Source organism: Stegodyphus dumicola, chromosome 1 (assembly GCF_044657685.1).
Source record: "Stegodyphus dumicola isolate Sdum_Otavi_A_Nest chromosome 1, ASM4465768v1".
NCBI classification, from domain to species: domain Eukaryota; kingdom Metazoa; phylum Arthropoda; class Arachnida; order Araneae; family Eresidae; genus Stegodyphus; species Stegodyphus dumicola.
The window spans coordinates 178060579-178081347 of NC_140768.1; the positions used below are offsets into that span (position 1 = coordinate 178060579).

General features: G+C 29.0%; 2 protein-coding genes across 7 annotated transcripts in view; one reads left to right on the forward strand and one right to left on the reverse strand.

Moving 5' to 3' along the window:
• The window catches only part of LOC118203454 (cyclin-dependent kinase 17-like), a 286968-nt gene extending 274908 nt beyond the window's left edge, over positions 1-12060 (forward strand). For all 5 annotated transcript variants that reach the window (XM_085823207.1, XM_085823211.1, XM_085823224.1 and 2 more), the window contains one exon: positions 5064-12060. In XM_085823207.1, the coding sequence (XP_085679333.1) occupies positions 5064-5152 (89 nt within the window). In that variant the 3' untranslated portion in view covers positions 5153-12060. The remainder of the gene's footprint in view (positions 1-5063) is intronic.
• LOC118194859 (sulfotransferase 1E1-like) overlaps positions 11319-20769 on the reverse strand; it is a 72654-nt gene continuing 63203 nt past the window's right edge. For both annotated transcript variants that reach the window (XM_085823236.1, XM_085823241.1), the window contains exon 4: positions 11319-17745. In XM_085823236.1, coding sequence (XP_085679362.1) covers positions 17498-17745 — 248 coding nt within the window. In that variant the 3' untranslated portion in view covers positions 11319-17497. The remainder of the gene's footprint in view (positions 17746-20769) is intronic.

Here is a 20769-nt window from a genome sequence, read left to right on the forward strand (position 1 = left end):
CCGATGGGAGTATACACTACGCTACGAAAAGGCATGAAACGCTATAAACGAACGCGAACAGGCAGCTAGGTGATGGAGAAAAGAAAAAAACTTTGTGGGAATATAAGCATAGAACGTTATCCCAGCTTACGCATGCGCTGAGTTCAATATCTGCTACTCGAATGGAATCCACGGATTCACAGATTTGTATCTGCATCTACTGCGCCTGTGTTAGGTTGAGTCAAGTTGAGGCAACTCTTGTGTCTGCGACGTGTGAATTGTGTATTCTGACTTGTCCAGAAACCTCTTGAGACTAATGCATTCTTAATTGCCCGTTCAAGCCGAATAGGATTCAGTGATATTACAAACATAAAAACATTATATACATTATATTGCATTATTTCTAAATAATTAAATCGATTATAGTGAACCCCACTATGTCAAAAAAATGACAATGGAACAATAAGTATGCCAGTTATGGATTTTCCTGCACGACCGAAAAAGATGACACGCAACAACCGCAATGCATCTTGTGTTCCAAGATATTTTCAAACAGCAATCTCAAACCATCAAAGTTATTAGAGCATTTCTACAATCTGCATGGTGGGGAAAAAGGGCATAGCATGAATAGCTTGAAGTCAAAGAAGGCTCGGTTTGATAACAGTGGAACTATCCTAAAATTGTGCGGACCAGCATTTCAAAAACCTTTATCAGAAGTGTCATATCAAGTGGCATATTTGTGTGCCAAAAAAAAAAAAAAGAAAAGAAAGAAAGAAACTTCACACGATCGCTGAAGAGTTGATTAAACCTTCTGCTTTAATTATTGCTAAAACAGTTTTGGATTCGGAAGCACATTAAAAAATCCAACAGATTCCATTATCGAATAATATTATACGATCACGAATACAAGTTCTCAGTGAAGCTATTTTAATGCAAGTAATTGAAGACATAAAAATCAGTCCACTAAAAAAAAGCATGCAACTGGATGAGTCAACTGATGTTGATAATTGTAGCCAACTTTTGGTATTTGTCAGGTATGTGAAGGAAAAAGACGTGATAGAAGAATTTCTATTTTGTGAGCCACTGGAGATGAATACGAGAGGAATTGATGTTTTCAATTGCTTCAAAGATTTTTTTACTAAATATCAATTACCAATGAATGTGATTGGCTCAATATGCACTGATCGAGCCCCAGCAATGTTAGGCAAAAATTCAGGATTTTTTCACACATGGAAAGAGAATTACCGGAAGTTATAATAACGCATTGCATGTTGCATCGTCATGCACTTGCTTCAAAAGCATTGCCAGAAAGTTTAAAACAACATCTAACTACAGCAGTAAATGTAGTAAAATACATCCGTGGTTTGAGCGCTTAATCATCGCATTTTTCGTGCATTTTGCGAAGAAATCGGTGCTGATCATACCGTGCTCCTATATCACACCGAAATACGATGGTTATCTAAGAGTCGCATGCTCAACAGAGTTTTTGAATTGCGTGAGGAAATTATTCAATTACTGACTAGTCAAAATTGTTATTTAGTAAAAGATTTTGAGAGTAATGATGCAATGCTTAGGTTGGCCTACTTAGCAGACATATTTAGCCATTTAAATGAATTGAATCTATCAATGCAAGGATTTGGTATAAATATAATAATATCTAGTGAAAAATTATCTTCATTTATCGCAAAATTAGAAATTTGGATAGAAAAGGGGAATTTTGCAAACTTTCCCTTGCTTGATTCTGTTATTGGGAAAAATGAAAAGAATACAATTATACCCGACATTGTTATACATTTAAGACGATTGAGCAAATCATTCAATGGATATTTTTCTAACGGAAATATTACCAAAACTCAGAGATGGATACTGGATCCATTTCTATTTGACTTAAATTTGATGGATGATAGTTATCTGAAAAAAGATCAACTTATTGAAATGCGAGCAAGTGGACATGTTCAAATGGAATTCGAACAATTAGAATTGCAACAATTCTGGTGTTTAAAGTTACAATGTTATCCAGAGTTGGCGAACGGAGCACTGCAGTTACTCTTACCCTTTGCTACCACCTACTTGCGCGAAATGCGATTTTCATCGCTTTTGCATATAAAAATTAAAGCGAGAAATCTCTTAAATGCAAGTGATGACTTACGCGTATGTTTCTCAAAAAAGGAACCTCGCTTCGCCAGTATAATAATGAACAAACAACAACAGACTAGTCATTAATAAAAATAATATTGTTTTGTATTTATATAAAATGTACAATGTTTTTCAATAAACAATAAGTTTTGCATAAAATGTATTTTTCTAGACTATACAAATTAAAACACATTTTTTAATGGGGTGCGGAGATATATTTTCAGATTCAATGGGGTGCGACTCGCTAGAAAGGTTAAGAAACACTGCTTTAGATCATAATTGTTCTTTATCTCATAAATTACGCTAAATTAACTTTATTTCATAAATTACGTTTCATGTTGTTAATTTTATAATTTCTGCATGCCATCTTATTAGATTTAAACTGATGATCTATAATCCGGAATTGCCGAAGTCCCGACTTTTGACTGTACTAATTCAGTAGTCAAACAACAAAAATCAACGTTATATTTTCAAATTTTTCACAACACTAGTTACGAAGGTTTTACCGAACCACCATCCTCAGCTGCAAAACCGCAAATGAACGAGATAGGATATAATGATTAGATAAGATAAGAAAGCCTGGACAGGAAATAAGCTACTGGCGCCATCTGTTGACGAAACCAGAACTAAAACGTATTTTCTTTAAAGGCTGAAGGCAAAGATGGGGTGGAATGAGGGTCGTTAACTAGAACAGAAAGATTTTTTTTGAATGTGAAATGCCTCTAGAAAATCCAGTTCACCTATGTAAATTCTGGTCACACGTAACACATCCAACTTCAGTACTACGGTTTAACGTAGACTTCATCGATTTGACTTCCACCACACTTTAAATATTGTCATCTGACTAAACAAAAGTTAGCTTCACATTATTCCTATGTTTTCTATGCTCTTCAAATTTGCTCCTCCAAACTATCCCTTGATGAAGAACTAAATTATTTAAAAGCAATAGCTATTGACAGGGGCTTTTCACCCAACATGATTAATCAAGCAGTTAAAAAATTCTCATCTCAACACACCAAAAGGCACACTCTTGTTTTAGGAAATTATAAAAACTCTGTTGTCATTTCCGTCTTTTCATCAATTATCTATAAAGTTTCATGTATTTTGCAGAAATTTAACTTTCGGGTTGTTTTTTCTGCCACCAATAAAATTCCGAGTTTCATACTCAAGGACTCCATTCCAGATATGATTTACTGGGGTATTTACAGGATTCCTTACCAGTGTGGTTTAATTATCATTGGCCAAACTAAGAGAGCCTTAAAATTTCACGTTAAGAAACATGAGGCATATGTTAGAAAAAAGGAAACACAAAAGGAAAAAAGGTCTTCTGTTGCCCAACATTGCTGATCCGAAAATCACACTTTCAATTTTTCTGCTGCCAGAATTATTCAAAAAACATCTTTCATTGGTGAACTGGATTTTCTAGAGGCATTTCACATTCAAAAAAAATCTTTCTGTTCTAGTTAACGACCCTAATTCCGACCCATCTTTGCCTTCAGCCTTTAAAGAAATTATGTTTTCGTTCTGGTTTCATCAACAGATGGCGCCAGTAGCTTATCTCCTGTCCAGGCTTTCTTATCTTATCTAATCATTATATCCTATCTCGTTCATTTGCACTTTTGCAGCTGAGGATGATGGTTCGGTGAAACCATCGAAAGTAATCTTGTGAAAAATTTGAAAATATAATGCTGATTTTTATTGTTTGACTTCTGAATTAGTAAAAATAGTTGTTAAATAAATAAATATGTTGGGTAAGGCAAGAAGTCAAAAAGGGTACAGCGAATTGGAGGAGTCAGGCATTCACGGGCTTTGTGTGGTGCATATGGATAATTTGAAGAAAGTGTGAAAAGGTCATTGTAGTGTTGTATGTGTTCTCGGGAGAGAATGCTGTGAAGTATAGTCATCAGCTGATGCTTGTGTATTTTGATGAGAATACCATGAGTTGTCCATATAACATTTGGAAACCATTTGTGAAAACTCATGTTTCTTTTCAAAATGTGTCTTGAATTGAATTTAAAGGGGATTTTTTTCATGATGTCTGTACATACATACATATGCATGTACAGGTACAGATAAAAGTGTTGGGAGCACCAGAACTTCATTAAAGATTGCACAGGTATACCTCCCAATCACTAACCAAATAGAGTAGGAGAGAAGGACAGAAGAATAAAGCTGATGATACTTCTTTAGAGCTATGTAAAGAACAAGAATTAATTAGTCATAAAGCATGTATATACAGTATGTATGTATCTCACATAACTAAAAAATGATTAGCTCTAGAACATTGAAATTTTGTATATGGAACTGCTGTAACATCTGGCTGTGCACCTCCTTTTTTATTGCAGTTGGCAATATCAAAAGTGTATAGGTATGTGCACAAAAGTGCACAGGTATACTTACCTGGCCTTTATTTTCATAATCGTTGATCATAGCCATATACTTTTAATTGCAGAAGTGTTTTAAATGACAAAAATATTAATATTTTGGCAATTTCAAATTAAAAAAAAAAATTTTTTTCAACAAATGACGAAATCTAACTACATATATAACTAGTTTATATATGTAGTTAATCTAATAATAAATATCTAACAATATTTAATTTCAGCTTATTGTTGCTCTAAAAAGAATATGTAATTGGCTATTTAAGGAATTCATGGTGTGCATATCAGATTTTATAATAATTATATGCATCATTTCAGTATCACTTAGATTACTTTCCTCAAATAGCTGTTTGACTTTAATTAAGTAATGATTTTTGAATGATAAGTACAGTATGCTTTCTGCATAAAAAAAAATTTTATGAAGCCACAATTCACAGATCAGTTCATCTTTTTTAATAGTAGTGCTTAGAATGTTAAAAAAAAATGCTGTAAAATTTAAACATTGCTGTTTAAGTATTTTATAATTTACTACATTATATCATCTAACTCATTTTTCTCCCTTTTCAGCTGCATCAATATATTCTGTGCCAGGTATTGAATTACATACAGATATAAAATGTTTAAAATGTGTAAGAAACTCCTCGTGTAATTCTTAAAAGTATTTTCACATGTTTAGGGACTTCATTATATGTTCTAAGCATAAAACATGCATTATCTCAGTTTGTAATATTCATCTACCATTTTTCTTTTGTTTTTTGTATTCTTCAGTCTTAAGAAGTTCATATAAAAATATTGTCCTCAAGGGAAGTTTCTGAGCACAATATTCTTATTTATGTGCATTTGTAAGGAATATTTTGTTACTTAGTAACTGTTTCTATTGAAAGAAACATTGTATCAAAATAAAACCAAAATGGTTGCAAGTTGTTCAGAAGTAATTATGTGCAAAAGTTTTTAATGAATATAATCTTAATTTTTGATAATTTTGAAATTAAAAATATGTTTTCATAAGTATCTTCTTTTACAAGCTCAGTGAGCAACAGAGAATTCCTGACAAATCCTATGTAAAAAGTCAAAAATATTTAGTACTAGTTGTTTATCTTAAAATAATAAGATTTTATATCTTCTGGAATTGAACTTTTGATTTTGATAATCACCTTTGTAAACACATTTTATTTTTGTATATTATCATGTATTTTATCGCTTAAAATGCTGTCGACCTATTCTTTTTTTAAATCTTTTTGTTCCTTTGCAAAATACTAGCAGTGCTGTTTTCATTCTTCAGAGCTGAATGTTGAAAAAGTTCTTGATTTATATAGCTAATGTACTTACTCTGTATATGCTTAAATAAAAATAACGGAAAATGGTTTTAAAACTTGCTCAATTTTTAAAACTGGTGAAATTTTTACAAAATGTGATAATACAAGTTACCATTGTGATGATTCTGTCATAAAATTTTTATATTTCTGTATTGAACATGTAACTTTATATATATTGCATTGTTAAGATTGAAAAGGTTATTGTTCTCCTGAACTTGGACATCTCTCATAATTTTATTAGTGAAAAATATGCTAAGAAGTTGTTTAATTTTTATCTAAGTGACATACAGTAATGTTCATAAATTTAGTTTATTATTTTATAATTAACATCCTTACATTTGAAAATTGAACTCATTATCTGAAAGAATTGACTAAGTTTGAAAACAAACTTTTTTAAATGTGATATTTGTGAAATTTTTAAATTAAATTAGATGGTATGTAGAGTTTCATATCATGTTTGTTCAAAACAATTTTTTTTTTTTTTTTAATACATGGTACGTGCAATTTACTCGTAACCCTCAGAGATTCGTTAAAGTCCAGAATAAAGTTGTTATGAATAACAGTAATTTTCTTCCCTTTGTAAGGGACTGGTCCTAAAGTGTGAAAATATTTAATGCATTCATATTAAGATTGAACAGTGTCATAAATGATGCTTAGTAATAGAATAATTGAAAAATCTTAATGAAGAGCTGTGAACAAAAACTGGAGATTAATTTAGAATAGAAGTTTTAAGATGTAGTAGTTTTTTTTTTTTTTTTTTTTTTAATATTTTAAAGTTGTTTGTATTGTACGTGCTGCACTGTACTGATAAGAGGAGATAAGAATGCATTTGTCAAACTTAGATCTGATTATTAATAGTGATAATTTATGTAAATTATTTTTTAAAAATTAATTTGTAAATTTTCCTATTTTTGTTACAAATATATTACTTTTTAATATGGCCTCTTAAATTTCAGCTATATATAACATATGTTGAAAATAATGTGATTTTTTCCATTTCTGATAAAATTGTACTTATTGCTATAAGTATTTTAGAAAATTTGCTGTGGTTTTGTTTCTCTATATACATACTGGTCATTTTGTACATCTAATCTGGTACTTACAGACTTATGTTCAGCAAATTTTAGGATCTGACGTACATATATCGTAATGTATATTGATTCAAAAAGTCATCTTTAAAAAGGAATGGAGGGCAAATGATAAGTTGAATTAATTAGATGATTTCAAATATGAGTATCGGAAGATCATTTGAAAATGATGTTTTGATACCACATTGAATTCTACCTTGTTTGATACTTTCACGACTGTTCATGTGTGGACATCTGTTTTTATAATGAAATCTTGCTGGTCATTTTATTCCCAAGAATGAAATGACGAAATGTTCATTTAGAGTCTGTAATATATGTTTTAATTATCTTTCATGATGATTATCAGAATTCTTTTATGATGTAGTAACACATTTTAATTTGCCAAGAATATTTTTACTTTATCAAGTAAATTGAGTTTTTTTGCTAGAATCTTAAGACTTCAAGTTTGGGTAATTCTGAGAACAATCCTTATTTTCTCTTAGCAATGCAAAAACATGAAATATGTGTACAAAAATTATTTGAGACGTGCATATAGTAAGTAATACCAGGTAGTCTTAACTGTCATCTACAGTTCTCAGTGTAAAAAGGATGCTTTTGGTTTTGTATGTAAATATCATTAAATATTCATGTATAATTTCTGAAGTATCATATGTTGCATTCAATTATACTCTAGTGAGATTCTTGTGACATCAGATTTGTACATATTCATACAAAATATGGATAATGAGAGATTTAAGTTCAGATTTTTGAAATTTTATATATTTTGTATTAGACTTGATTTTCTTATCTGTTTAGCCTACAAATTTATTTTTAAAAGCATCCATGTTTAAATTGTATGATGAAATGTAAAGTAATATAAGATTTTATTTATTTCATTTAGAGTCTGTAATATCTGTTTTATTTATTTATGGCTATTTTGTGGCAATAATAGTTCATTTATTTTGAAAATTTGATATGTTTGTGTTGAAAATTAGTTTGGAAATTATATTCATGTGGAACTGAAGGGTAATTTTTTATCTAATTATTTTGACTAAGTTTAATTAATGGTGAATAGTTTATCTAAATTTCTTAAAGTTACATTAATTTTTGTAATTTTTTCTTCAAATAATGTGTTCTTTATATGCATTTGATAAAGCTTTATATATTTCTGTTTCAGTTTTATGTTTCAAAATAATAGTTTTATTTTAAAATATTTTCTTTTCTCAGAGTATTTGCGACCTTAGCAGACATATGTACTATTGAGATATCAATTTAATTATTGATGATGAGAAAATTCTGAGTAATTAAATTAGTTTAAAATTATGTCAGAATGATTCAGTAAAATCTGGATAATATTACTGCAATGGTGTGCACCTTCTTGTTAGTGATCTCACATTTATGCACCTCTTCCCCCATCTTCTAATAATTCCATTATGCAAGTTAGAAGAATTTAAAGCTACGTAAAGTATTTTATATATTATTTTACTGATAAGATATCAAATACTTTTAAATTATTAATTCCATTATCCAAGTTAGAAGAATTTAAAGCTATGTAAAGTATTTTATATTTAAACAAATTTAAAGCCAAAATTAAAAAAAGCAAATTTAAAGCCAAAAAAATTTTAAAAAAATTTTTTTTTAAATGTGTAAACATATAAAAGATTTAATTCTCGAACTAATCTACAATATATTTAAATTCAGAAGCGTAAGCAAATCAAGTGCAAAATCATTCCATGAAAATAAATTCTTTAATTTAGCAAATTGAAATTAATCCAAACAATTTTTTTTTTAAATGCATAAGTGAATGACTGTTGAGCAGGCAGGAAACAGACTTATCAAGGGGAAGTTGTCTCCAAACCTAACTCTCCAATCATTCAGTTCGTGTTTCATCATTCATGCAGGCAAGGATAAAAGTCAAAACCAAAAGTAAAAAGTGAAGAATGTCCAAAAAGAAATACCAATAAAGTGGTACCCTTAGAAATTAGCATTTAAGAATTAAAGTTCTAAAAGGAAAATACTAATGAAGTCTTTTGAGAAACAAGCAAGTAAAATCAAGTATTAAATGAAACTTTAAAAAAAAATTTTTTTTATAAAAAATAATCTATAAACCAAAGTATTTTAGAAACCCTTGTCTACAGAAACCTCCCCGACACAAATATGCATATTAATAAAAAGAAACTAAAAAAGAACTAGACATAATCCATATAAACCAATAAGAAACAAAAAGAACTAATTCACAATTTTTAAAAAACAAATATATACTTAAAAATATAATTTCATATCTAAAAAGTATTTAAATACTACATAAAAAATTGTAAAAAAATACTTAAAGCAAGTAAATAGTAAGTTTTAATTCTAACTTACCTACTATATGAGTGTTGGGGTTTGCAAAAGTGTTTTTAAAGAGAAGTGTGTTCTTCAGATTAATTATATAGATGGCGTTTATGTAGGTAAAGTTGAGTGCCAAGCTGCTATCTTTGTTATATTAAATTTTTTTTTAAACATTAATATTAAAATATATAAAAAAATCTAGAAAAAATTAAATTAAAAATCCTAAAGGTATGTAATTCAAGTTTTAATTCAAGTAAGTACCTTTCTTCATAAAATAATTTAAGGATAATTTTTGTTCCACTTTATTTTTTATCAATAGTTATTAATATGTGTTTCACGTAGTACTTTTATAAATCATGGCTGTAGAGGTATAAAAATGTTTGCTAACAAATCTGTCACAATAGTACACTAAAAATTAGTTATTTTCTTCGTATTATTTCTTTGTATTTTTATAGAAGTAATTCAGTTATTGTGCCACATAGTTTAATTTTTATTCAACTAAAAATTGTTTTTCCAAGCATAAACGTTTCTTCTAGTTATTAATAAAATGTATTTTGTAGTTCATTTTAAATGTGAAGTTTTCTTTTAGTTAATAGAACTAGTAAAAAATATGTCTTAATGCATTTCCCACATTTTGCATCTGGGTGAAATATGTAATTCTATAAGATTGTTTCGTAGTTTATTCTGTATGCATTGTATTTTAATAAGTTTATTTTTTTAATTATATTTCAGTGTCATATAAGGCAGCATGTGCTTAATAAAAAAAATCCAATCTGTAGAATGTTTAAACCTAATTTAGCTAAAATTGTAAATGTCGTCTCTTTGTTCAGAAAATTAGAATTTATCGCTTTTGTGCAATCCTGAATATCTGTTACTTGAAATTAGTGGGCACACATCATGAAAAGGCTATAGTATATTTAAAGCATTTTTTAGGGTGGGGGAAATTGGTAATTTCTCCCTTTCCTTTTGTTTAATATTTTCTGTATTTTATTCTAGAAAATTTGTTTGTTAATTTGTTTTTCATTATAGAAAAATCTGAAGGTTTTTGTTTCATGAACTTTATTAAAAAAACATCAGTTTAATTACTACTTTTGAAGTTGCTTCCATGTCATTATATCTTCCACATCATAAAAAACAATGTTTTGTTTATATATTATTGCAGTGAAGGGTGCTTTTATATCAGGCTATTGGATATTATGTTTGCATTAATTATTTTAAGTGTTTCTCTAAAGTGTTTGCCCCCTTGTATAGAAATAGCTCAATACATAGTTATTTTAAAGTAATGCAGAAAGATTGTGAAATTTGCTATGTTGTTTTATTCACAAATTTCATTATGAATCCTTTTTTATGAGTATTATTTAAATTCCAACTGTTTTTAAATAAATTTAAAATAATTTTGAGTACTCCCTTTTTCTAAAAGATTTCAGCTATAACTTTAGAAGAAAAATATTTAAAACTGCCATAATGATAACATATTGCATTACCATTCACATTAAATAATTTAATTTTGATATTATACATCATTTAATTTTATGTATTATCAAAATTTACAGAATTTTAAGGCATTGACAAATTAGGAATAATTTTCAGGTGATACCCAAGTGTGTACATTTTTATGTACTTTCCACTGGAACTAGTTATTTTATAAATTAACTATCTTCTAAAATTAGTGTAATTAAATTCATCTCTTAATAATTCTTAGTATAAATGTTTCTCGTCTTTAATATTTGATTACTTTGCTGTACATGTAAAGCATTTCTTGCTCTTCTATGAAATGTTCACTTTATAAAATTTATATTTGTTATAACTTTGTGCATTCTTTAATCAAGTATATTTTGTCAAAATAATGAAACATAATATTTTACAGACTTTTTTATTACTTTTTTTCCTTCTTTCTTTCTAAAATGTGGGTGATACTTAATGTAAACAGTTGTGTAGGAAGTTCGTAGAGCACACTTAGCAAATCTAAACAGATGAAAACCCATATTGTGGCATATCTATTAAATGCTAAAGAAAAGTCTGTTTTGTCATAGGCATATTAATCATATTAAGAAGAAATAGTTTGTAGCTTTTGAAAAGTTTATCATTTAAATTTTTATTAGTTCTAATTTCTTGTTTTTTTTTTTTTTTTTTTTTTTTTTCAGTTAATCAAAATTTATTGATTGAGAAAGAGAATTTCTGCCATTATGTAATTCATGTTGTTAACAATATTTTGAAGCTATCTTTATTTTATATAATTTTTTGTAATAAGCAATACTCTGTCATTTTTTGTTATATATTATCATGTTATTTAAAAGTGAAATTAAAAGATCTAAAACATTAAAAAGCAGACTTTTTATTATAAATGTTCACACATTTTTCATATTCCAAAAATTCAGAAGAATTTTGAGAATGTATATATATGTATGTACATATTATTACATGATTTAAGTAATATTCTAATGAGAAGCTATGCAGTTATTTGTGGCTTAATGTTAATCATTCTCATAAATTCAACTGTAAAATTATTGCTATTTTAGGAGCTTTAAACTTAGCATCTCCCCTTCTTTGTAGTATTTTTCAGTTTAAACATATTAAAACATTTCAACAATGTAAACAGCAGTAAATGTTAACATTATCATGTCATATCATCTAGTAATATGTTAATCATTTCCAATACTGTAAAAATAAAAAGTTGGGTTTTATGATATAATAATATTTTTCGTTAATGACAGTAACTTGTGTTCATCAATATATTATGTTCGAATATGTAGAGTATTCATGGTATATTTAAAAGCACTGAATAACTGCAAACTGTTAGGGACTAAGAAAATTAGTGTTTATAGATAAATTGTATTTTAATGCATAAAACTGTGTTGCATTTAGTTGTTCTGGAAGGACTTTGTTTTTGTGTATATATTAAATTTAATTAATACTTTAATCATTGTCAACATAGAGGTGAGGCAATAATTAACACTATGTGTCCATTCGAAGAAAGGCTAAATAATATAAGATATACATTTCTTTTATCCTGTATTTTAATTTTTTTAATAGCTGATTTTTTGAAAGAGGATCTCACATGTGAAAATAACCAATTTAAAATTAGAAGTACTAAGAATTCAAGTAAATACAGGGGAATTTACCCTGTATTGAAGTTTATTGTATTCGGGGGGGGCATTATATTATGATTCCAAATACATCTTCATGAGAATATTAATAATATATTTTTAAGTGGGAAAATTCTTTTGGTATGCCATTGCTAACAAAATTAAGAATTAAAAAACGTTCCATTCTTGTAAATTGCAAAAGAATGACATTTAAACAGGAAACATTAACCACAAACAACTCTAATTTATTATTAACCAACTTTTCAAGGTAAGTGAAAAACAATAAAATTTCAGTCAATTTTTGCATTTTATGTTTTATAATACATATAAAATTTCCTGAAATATAACTGCAAGAACCAGGAGACCACATAAAAAATTAGATTTCATACAAAATTAATTTTTTTGAATTTAAAAATGTTGAAATATGAATAATTGCATTGTTTATAATATTTTTTGTAATTATAACTCTTTGTTTACAACTAACAATTGCAAATCTAAAGCCATGTAAAGACTTCTGTGGTCACTGTACAGTAAAAACTCCCTGGGTAATTGAGCATATAAAAAATGGAATTCGTGGTAAAAAACTCGAATGAATTGGAGAGAAAATTTCCGTTCTAAAATTATAAAAAGGAGTAATTTTATTTGCTATCAAATGTCTCAATTTAAATTATGTAAAATTTAGAAAGAAAAAGAGCATTTCAGACATAAATGCCAAAGTAAAATATCATATTTGATTATGAAACTCCTTTGACCATGAAAACTCACAGAGATCTCACCAAACTTGTGCCAGTCATTCCAGCTGAAGTTTGAAAGAGCAAAATGATCTGCAGTTCTGTGATGAAATTATTCAAAGGAAATTTTATACACATAGGGAAAATTATTATAAAATCAGTCTTCACATATATTTATAGACAGAATTTTCCATTTTTAAAATTGCATATATTGGTTTGGTAAATGTGAATTTCATTATTCCATGTACATAATTTCCTCATTATTAATGATGTAAAGTGCATTTTCTGAAGAAATAAGAGTATTTTTATGTATCAGATGCTGCACTTTGTGCATATTTTGTGCTGATAGTAGATGCTTTCAGTTCACAAAATAATAATTTCTTTTTTATATGTTAAATTATAACTTCTTGAAAACATGGTTTAATTGGTAAAAAAATTTTTAAATGAAGCAAAATTCAATCTTCGACAGTCAGCTGTTGTCCTTATAGTAACACCCCTCCTCCTCCATTTCCCAATGCCTTATGATATTTTGATTGAAATTTTATATGCATGTGTGTTATATCTTGCTGAATATTCTCATTTACCAAAAGAATCACCTTGTATGAATACATATTTATCAAAAACGCCAATGATCTGTTATAGAAAATTAAATATGACAGGTTTTATATATCTGAATAACCAAATTTACACATTAATAAGCAAGCTAGTATTGAAATAATGGACTATACCATTTTTCTATAAAATGAAATTCAAATTTATGTTTTAACATAGAATTCCACTTAATTTTCAAAAATTTCATCTTTCTTTGGGCTGTGTTAAAGTTTAAAGTAAGACGAAACTGTTTTTGATTTAACAAGTATTATTGAATCAATTAAAATTTAGATGTTGAACAAGAATTTTTGCAATTACGATATTCATCTATTTATTGATTAATAAGGTAGTATGGATTGTATTTTCATTTAGGCTTATAATTGTGACATACTTTGTAAAAGTATTTAAGCTGTGAATGATAATTAATGTGCTGTGAATGATGTAGGTATTCAGAATGTGTCATTTATGTGTAATTAATTATACAGTTAATCCAGTTACAATGATCCATGAGTGCCTGTAAACTGCCCTCATTTTTAGAGGTAAATGAAACAAAATTTTGATTTTTAGGAAATCTGTCCGGGCAAATTTAACAGTATTTTTTTTAACTATAAATATGCAAATAAACTTAACAAGTATCCTCCCCCCAACGTAAATTAAAAAAATCGGTACTTTTCCGTTTCGCCAAGCAGACTTTGTTGGCGACAACATACATACAGTATATGCACAACAAATGTTAGGTCTAAGAATTTTTTATTTTGAAGGCATAAACATTTTAATATGGTTTAAAATTTTGTAAAAAGACAATAAAATTTGTAAAAAGACATTAAGAATTTACTACGCTTTCATGGTTCGACATCCTGATTCGCCGATTCGTATCACGTGACCCCAAGTGATCTTATATCACGTAAACTACGCTCAAAAATCTAATTCTCTTAGCAATTATCTACATTAATTTCAGGTTAAATCTTAATTTGGAATACAAGTTTAAAGGCAAGAATTATTTCAATTCGTACGAATAGCTTACTCAGAAGTTATGTAAAACCGCAGTGCTTTACTTCTCTAGCGCATTCTCATTAGAATTAATGAATTTAACCCTTGATTTTGTCTTTTCTTTATTTTCGCCTTCGGGTGAGTGGTGTGATTGCACTCTAATTGGCTTAATTACCGTGAATTGTCTTAGGGCATAAAATTTAACTATCTTGTAAATATTCTGTGTAATTGTATGCCAGTATTGAAAGAAACAATCAATCTGATAAGAAATGGCTGCGAATTGTTTTGAAAATGAGGCGTAAAAGTTTACCAGCGGAAGATATTCTGTTTGGCATCAGTTGTACCATTGCTGGCGACTCGTTTGCGCCGGCAAAACGGAAAAGTACCAAAAATCTTTCTAACAATCAAAATAATGCTATAAATATAGCCAAAGAAAATACTTTTTGTGTTATATTTCTAACATTAAAGAAACTTTTTTTTTCACTATTAAGTTATACATTGCCTTTTAATATTAATTTTGAGTTTATGTCGTTAACATTTATTTATTTGTGTCTTTTCAGACATTGAATTTCAAGTGAAATGCACTGCGTAATTTGTCTGTTTACATTAGAAAGATTCAGAATGCGTTATATCCCAAATAAGTCTCTAGCCCCAAAAATCCTTTTTTTATTATTATTATTATTTTTTATTTTTATTTATTTATTTCTTTTTTTCCTTGTATTTTTTCCCCGTAGGTTTTATTTCTGATTTTTCACTTCTGAGTAAGATAGAGAAATCTTTATATTTTAAAGCTAATTTTGGCTGGTTTACGAATGGGTATTACATTCCTCAATTTCCAGATTTCTTTTTGTATACTCCACAGGCTGATAGTTGACATGTGATACTTCACAGAAAATATACTTTGAATTTTCTTCAAGTTTTAATAGGCATTCATTGCTCCCGTGTTTAATCTACCTTTGCTACGTTTTGTTTCTTTAGACAAGCTGAGTAAACCCGAACCTTAAGCAATTAAAGCGCTGCGCCGGCCATTTCTTTGATTCAAAGTTTTCCATCATGACGTGCACACTGAACGTATTATTTGCATTAAAGATTGCTTTGTTTTCAGTATTTTGCTACAGTTTCCAAAATTATATAGGCAGTTTTTCAGAATTATTTGCTTTGGATTTAGTAAATTGTCTCAGTTTAATTGTAGGGAATTTTTTTTTCTTTTGAAGTCAGCTTTGATATCATCTTCCGGTACCGTGTTTGAGGAATGTTTTAGAACAGCCTTCACCATCGTTTTATTATTTAGTTGTTATGCGTGAAACTTTACTTCAGTTTGTTGCAGGAATTTTGTTAGTTATTTGCAGCCTGCTCATCATTTTAGTGTATACAAAGATCGATCCTATTTTTACTTCTGCTTCTTAACTTACGTATAATTCTAATTGGTGGGATTTGTTTTTCTTCTGCAAGTTTCCTCTGCTAATTTTCCTCTCATAATTCTGAGGGCAAGAGAGAGTATATCTGTTAAGTCCGAGTGAGTTTCATTATCAGTTTCTTAAATTCTTATATTAGCTCTGTTTTTTAACCCATTTCCCTTCTTCATTTAGTTTAATTGGAAATTCTGCTGTTGCTGAAGTTATAAATTTTATTTGCCTGCTTCTTTCTTACTCATTGGTGCTTTTTGAGGGTTCGAGGATTTCCAGCATTTTTCAGGATCAACTTTCTTGATTAGTTTTGCCAGTTCATTTGAATCCTGTGTGGCAGTAACTCAAAATTGCATATCTGAAGCTACTATGCTCTGAGGAAAAATTTTTCTTAACTTCGAAGAATTATTTTTTCCTTCAATTTCACTTTTCCTGAATTTGCTTGAGAAGTGGTTAGTATTTACTATTAGGATGAGACTGGTAAATAGATCGGTATCTGAAAATTGAGACATCTCAGCTTCATGGAGTGCCTTGTGAAAAAGAGTATTGCAGGTATAAAAGACACAAAAGTCGGATATGTTTTGCTACTTTTAATTCTTATATTATGTTAATCGTTCAAGCAAAACACCACACTTGCTGACATTTCGAGCAACGAATGCAAAATTATTTACATCACCTGGCAATAAGGATAGATTCTTAAAAATAGCCCTTGCAAAAATTAATGTGGCTTAAAGAAAACAAAAACATGGAAACAGCTGTATAAAAAGGCATAAATTTGGTTTTTATAAATCGGAGAGTTTCACTTCTAGTACTTGTAAGCTGCTTGTGATGATATTAATCCAACAATATGCCAAACATAATGGGAGATTTGGAGTAGGATTTGATTTAAGGAAAACCATAACGCTGGGATTATTGTAAACGGTGTATTCATGCATTTGCTTAATTTTAAGAGAGTGATTTTTTTTTTCTCCCAAGCAGTAATTCTGTAAATGGATATACAGTTTTTCTTTTACATAAAATATTTCGATGGGTTTCGAAAAATTCCCCATCCCAAATTTTTGTATATAAATGTATTCAAAAATATAATAATTTTGTATAAATAAATTCTGATTAAATAATTCCAAAAGTATGATTTTACTACCTATTTTGGTGCTAACAATCAATTTTTAATGTAAAAATTAAAGAGGTAAAAATATAAACTAAACTCAGAAAGACTTGGCTTATAATCCACCCAACACATAGTCCCAAGGTATGTGGATTAATGGGGGAATTTTGTTATGATAGGGAGCTGGGATATTATGCTGATTTTTTTGCATAAGTATTTTGAATATGTTTCTTCGTATATTTTACCTTTATTATCAGTATGTCAACAATGGAATGCAGACTTTTCATTAATTACCAATTTTATAAATTTTTGAGATTTTTAAGAGATTTGTGGTTACAATTATAATTTTGATTATTATTATTTGGAACGTCAACTTATTTAATTTTCCCAGATTTTTATTAGACTCGCACCTCTTGTCTGAATGCATTCATCCATTCGTTTACTCTGTTCTTCTGAAAAATAATTCTTCCAGTCACCAATTATACCTTTTCGCATCATTCTCGGTTCGACATCACTAGACAAACATCTGTTCTCGTTGTAACCCGTGCTGCTACGCAGATATTGTTTCATAAAATCTCCTTCTATAAGATTTTTCATAAATTTGAAGCTTGAGTGTTTCACAACATCTGTAATAAATTATTTTTATTGCTTAGAGGTATTAACATCAAATTTAAGATAGCACTATAATTACAACTATTAAAGTATGTTATTAATATGCAACGATTTACCGTACTTCTTGCATGTAACAAGATGCCTGTTGCTGAAGTTATAAAATACAGTAGATACTTAATTAAAATGTGATAACTAAATCTTTCTGCTATGTATCAGTATTAGTATTAAGCAGTCATGCTATGTCATGTGATCAGAATATGTCTTCTTAAATTAGGATAGTAATTTTATGATGGTGGAAATTTTAAGGCATTTTCTGAGATTTCTTGAATAAAAACTTTTGTGCAGTTGTCAAATAAATTTATGAACTCATTTTTCCTATTTTCTTAATTTTTGTTATAAATGCTGGATTATTTTAAGTATTTAAATAATTTTGATATTGTTATGAACTGTTTTATTAGAATTTAAGCAAAAAAAAGATTGGAAACTTTTTTTTTATCTAAGTTCCAAATCAGAAGTATTTAGTAGAACTCTAAATCATCGAACTAACAGTCTGAAATGCTAAAATTTTATCCCCTTTTTGGGGAAAAAAAAAAAAAAAAAAAAAAAAGCGCCTTTTTTCTTAAAGTGTTGCTTTTGTCAGCTAGTCATAAAATTTTACACAGTGCTTAAGATGTGTAGGCTCTTGATCAATTTAAGTCTGTTTTTAGACATTGAAGGAAGATTTGTTTGTTTTTATCTGCAATGAAGATGGTTACAGCCGAAAACATCGCGGACGAAAACTTCGCAGAGAAACAACGCAAGGCGAAAACGTCGTGCTACAAAACATCGTGGGAGAAAACATCGCAAAGAGAAAACATCGCAGTTCTAAAACATCGTCGTCGAAAATAAAGCGGTTAAAAAACTTCGCAGTTTTAAAACATCGTCGTCGAAAATATCGTGTTAAAAATTAAATTATCTACAGATCATCGCATGACGATAACATCGCAGACATGCTTTTTTTAGGTTTTAATAACTGTAAATAGATATTCCCATAATAATTTGAGAGCGCAAGATGTGAAGAATAATAATTTTTACTCTCACATTTTTTGATTAACTAATGAATTTTTGCTGAAAAAGTAAGAAGGAAACATAAGCATAGAAAATTAAATGCAACTTATAGATTATACTTTTTATGAAAAATTACCAGTAAAAACTTTATAAAAATTATTTATTAATGGTCTTTGTTAGTTAACTATGTCGGTTTAAAATTCTATTAAGTGCTATAAGTTGCATTAATTTTCTATGCTTAAGTTTCCTTCTTATTTCCTCAGCAAAAATTAGTTAATATAAAATATGAAAACAAATTATCCTACTTTCTATTTTGCGCTCACAAATTGTTATGGGAATATCTATTTACAGTTATTAAAGTCTGAAAAAAGCATGTCTGCGATGTTACCGTCACGCGATGATTTGTAGATACTTTATTTTTTACCACGATATTTTCGACGACGATATTTTTAAACTGCGAAGTTTTTGAACCGCTTTATTTTCGACGACGATGTTTTGTACCACGATGTTTTAGAACTGCGATGCTTTCTCCCACGATGTTTTGTAGCACGACGTTTTCGCCTTGCGTTGTTTTCTCTGCGACGTTTTCGTCCGCGATGTTATCGGCGGACACCAATAAAGATTAACCAATACTAAATTTTGATTTTGCTAGAGTCGTGTGAAAAAATTATTTGCTGAGTGAAATATGCTAATTGTACGTAATATGAAAAGAGTTTGCTAACCTGTGTAAAAGGATGCCATTCGTTCTCTACCGTACTGAAGGATATTTTTTTTTAATTTTAAAAAATGTACGTTATGAGACAGCAGATATTATATTAAAGCAGAAAATCAATAAATGTAAGCTTAAAATGTACAATATGATTTAACAAAACGTTATCTGAGTACGTAGAACTCTTAGCCGCATTCGCCATCATTAATACCATTGTTCAAATCTGATATATGTAAAATTCAATTTAGCAGAATACATAATATAACGCTCATTTCTTCATGCATGCTAGACCTTTTTTCAAGCTGTTTAGCTCTTCGCTTCCGGCGTAAACAATAGGCAACGCAGCCTTCAGGCTATAACGGTGAAGACAGCTTCATGGCAAAGCACTAAAGTACAGCTCCCAACTCGGTCGATCGCTTTCAAGCTAATCTCTGAACTCAAAGCGCTACTACTGAACTCGACGCATTCAAGATACTCTTCACGATAAAACTGCTACTCTGCGTACAGGCAGGATTTATACAGTTTTTGACCTGTCATCGAGAACATTCTTGGGAAAACCGGTAAGAATTCTTTCTAGAATGTTCTTCCTCCGTCTATGGCATATCGCCAAGTTTGTCGCCAAATAGGCGGTTTCGCGCCAATTCTGGCAACCTTCCCTTTCCTTGCCATTTTCTGGTAACCCTAAACTGTCTTTGCAGGGAAGCTATCTTATCGGAGCTCGGCATTTCGCAACAATAGCACACAAATTTAATGAGTATTCTTATCATTGTATAAAGTAATGCTTTCCTTTTTTTATGCAACTCTGATGTTGTTTACAATGTCTCTGATTTTAAGCAATAAACAATTTAGATGATAAGTAATTAGTAAAAAATTGAAGTCGTACATATATAAATAGATTTATAAAAATTATTCACCTTAACAAAAAATTTATTATATAACAATGATAATATTTCTACTGCGCATTGGGTCAGTACGAAATGTAATAAATTTGGCGAAATTTTCGCTAAAAATTTGCAAACAAATCAAGAATATCATAAAATTCTGTCTACTCCGAAATTTACAAGCTTATAAATTTAATTAGTATATGAACATCTTAAAAATAACATAAACTGTTATATTATATTATAAAAACATAGCGCACAAATACAGTTTTTTTCGTATTTATTGGATAAAATAGGCTTCCATTTCTATTGTTAACAACCTCAAACTACAGCCAACAGTCTTAACAGGCAAGTGATTCTGAATTGTGTCCATTTCGAAATTATCAACAACCTTATTATCT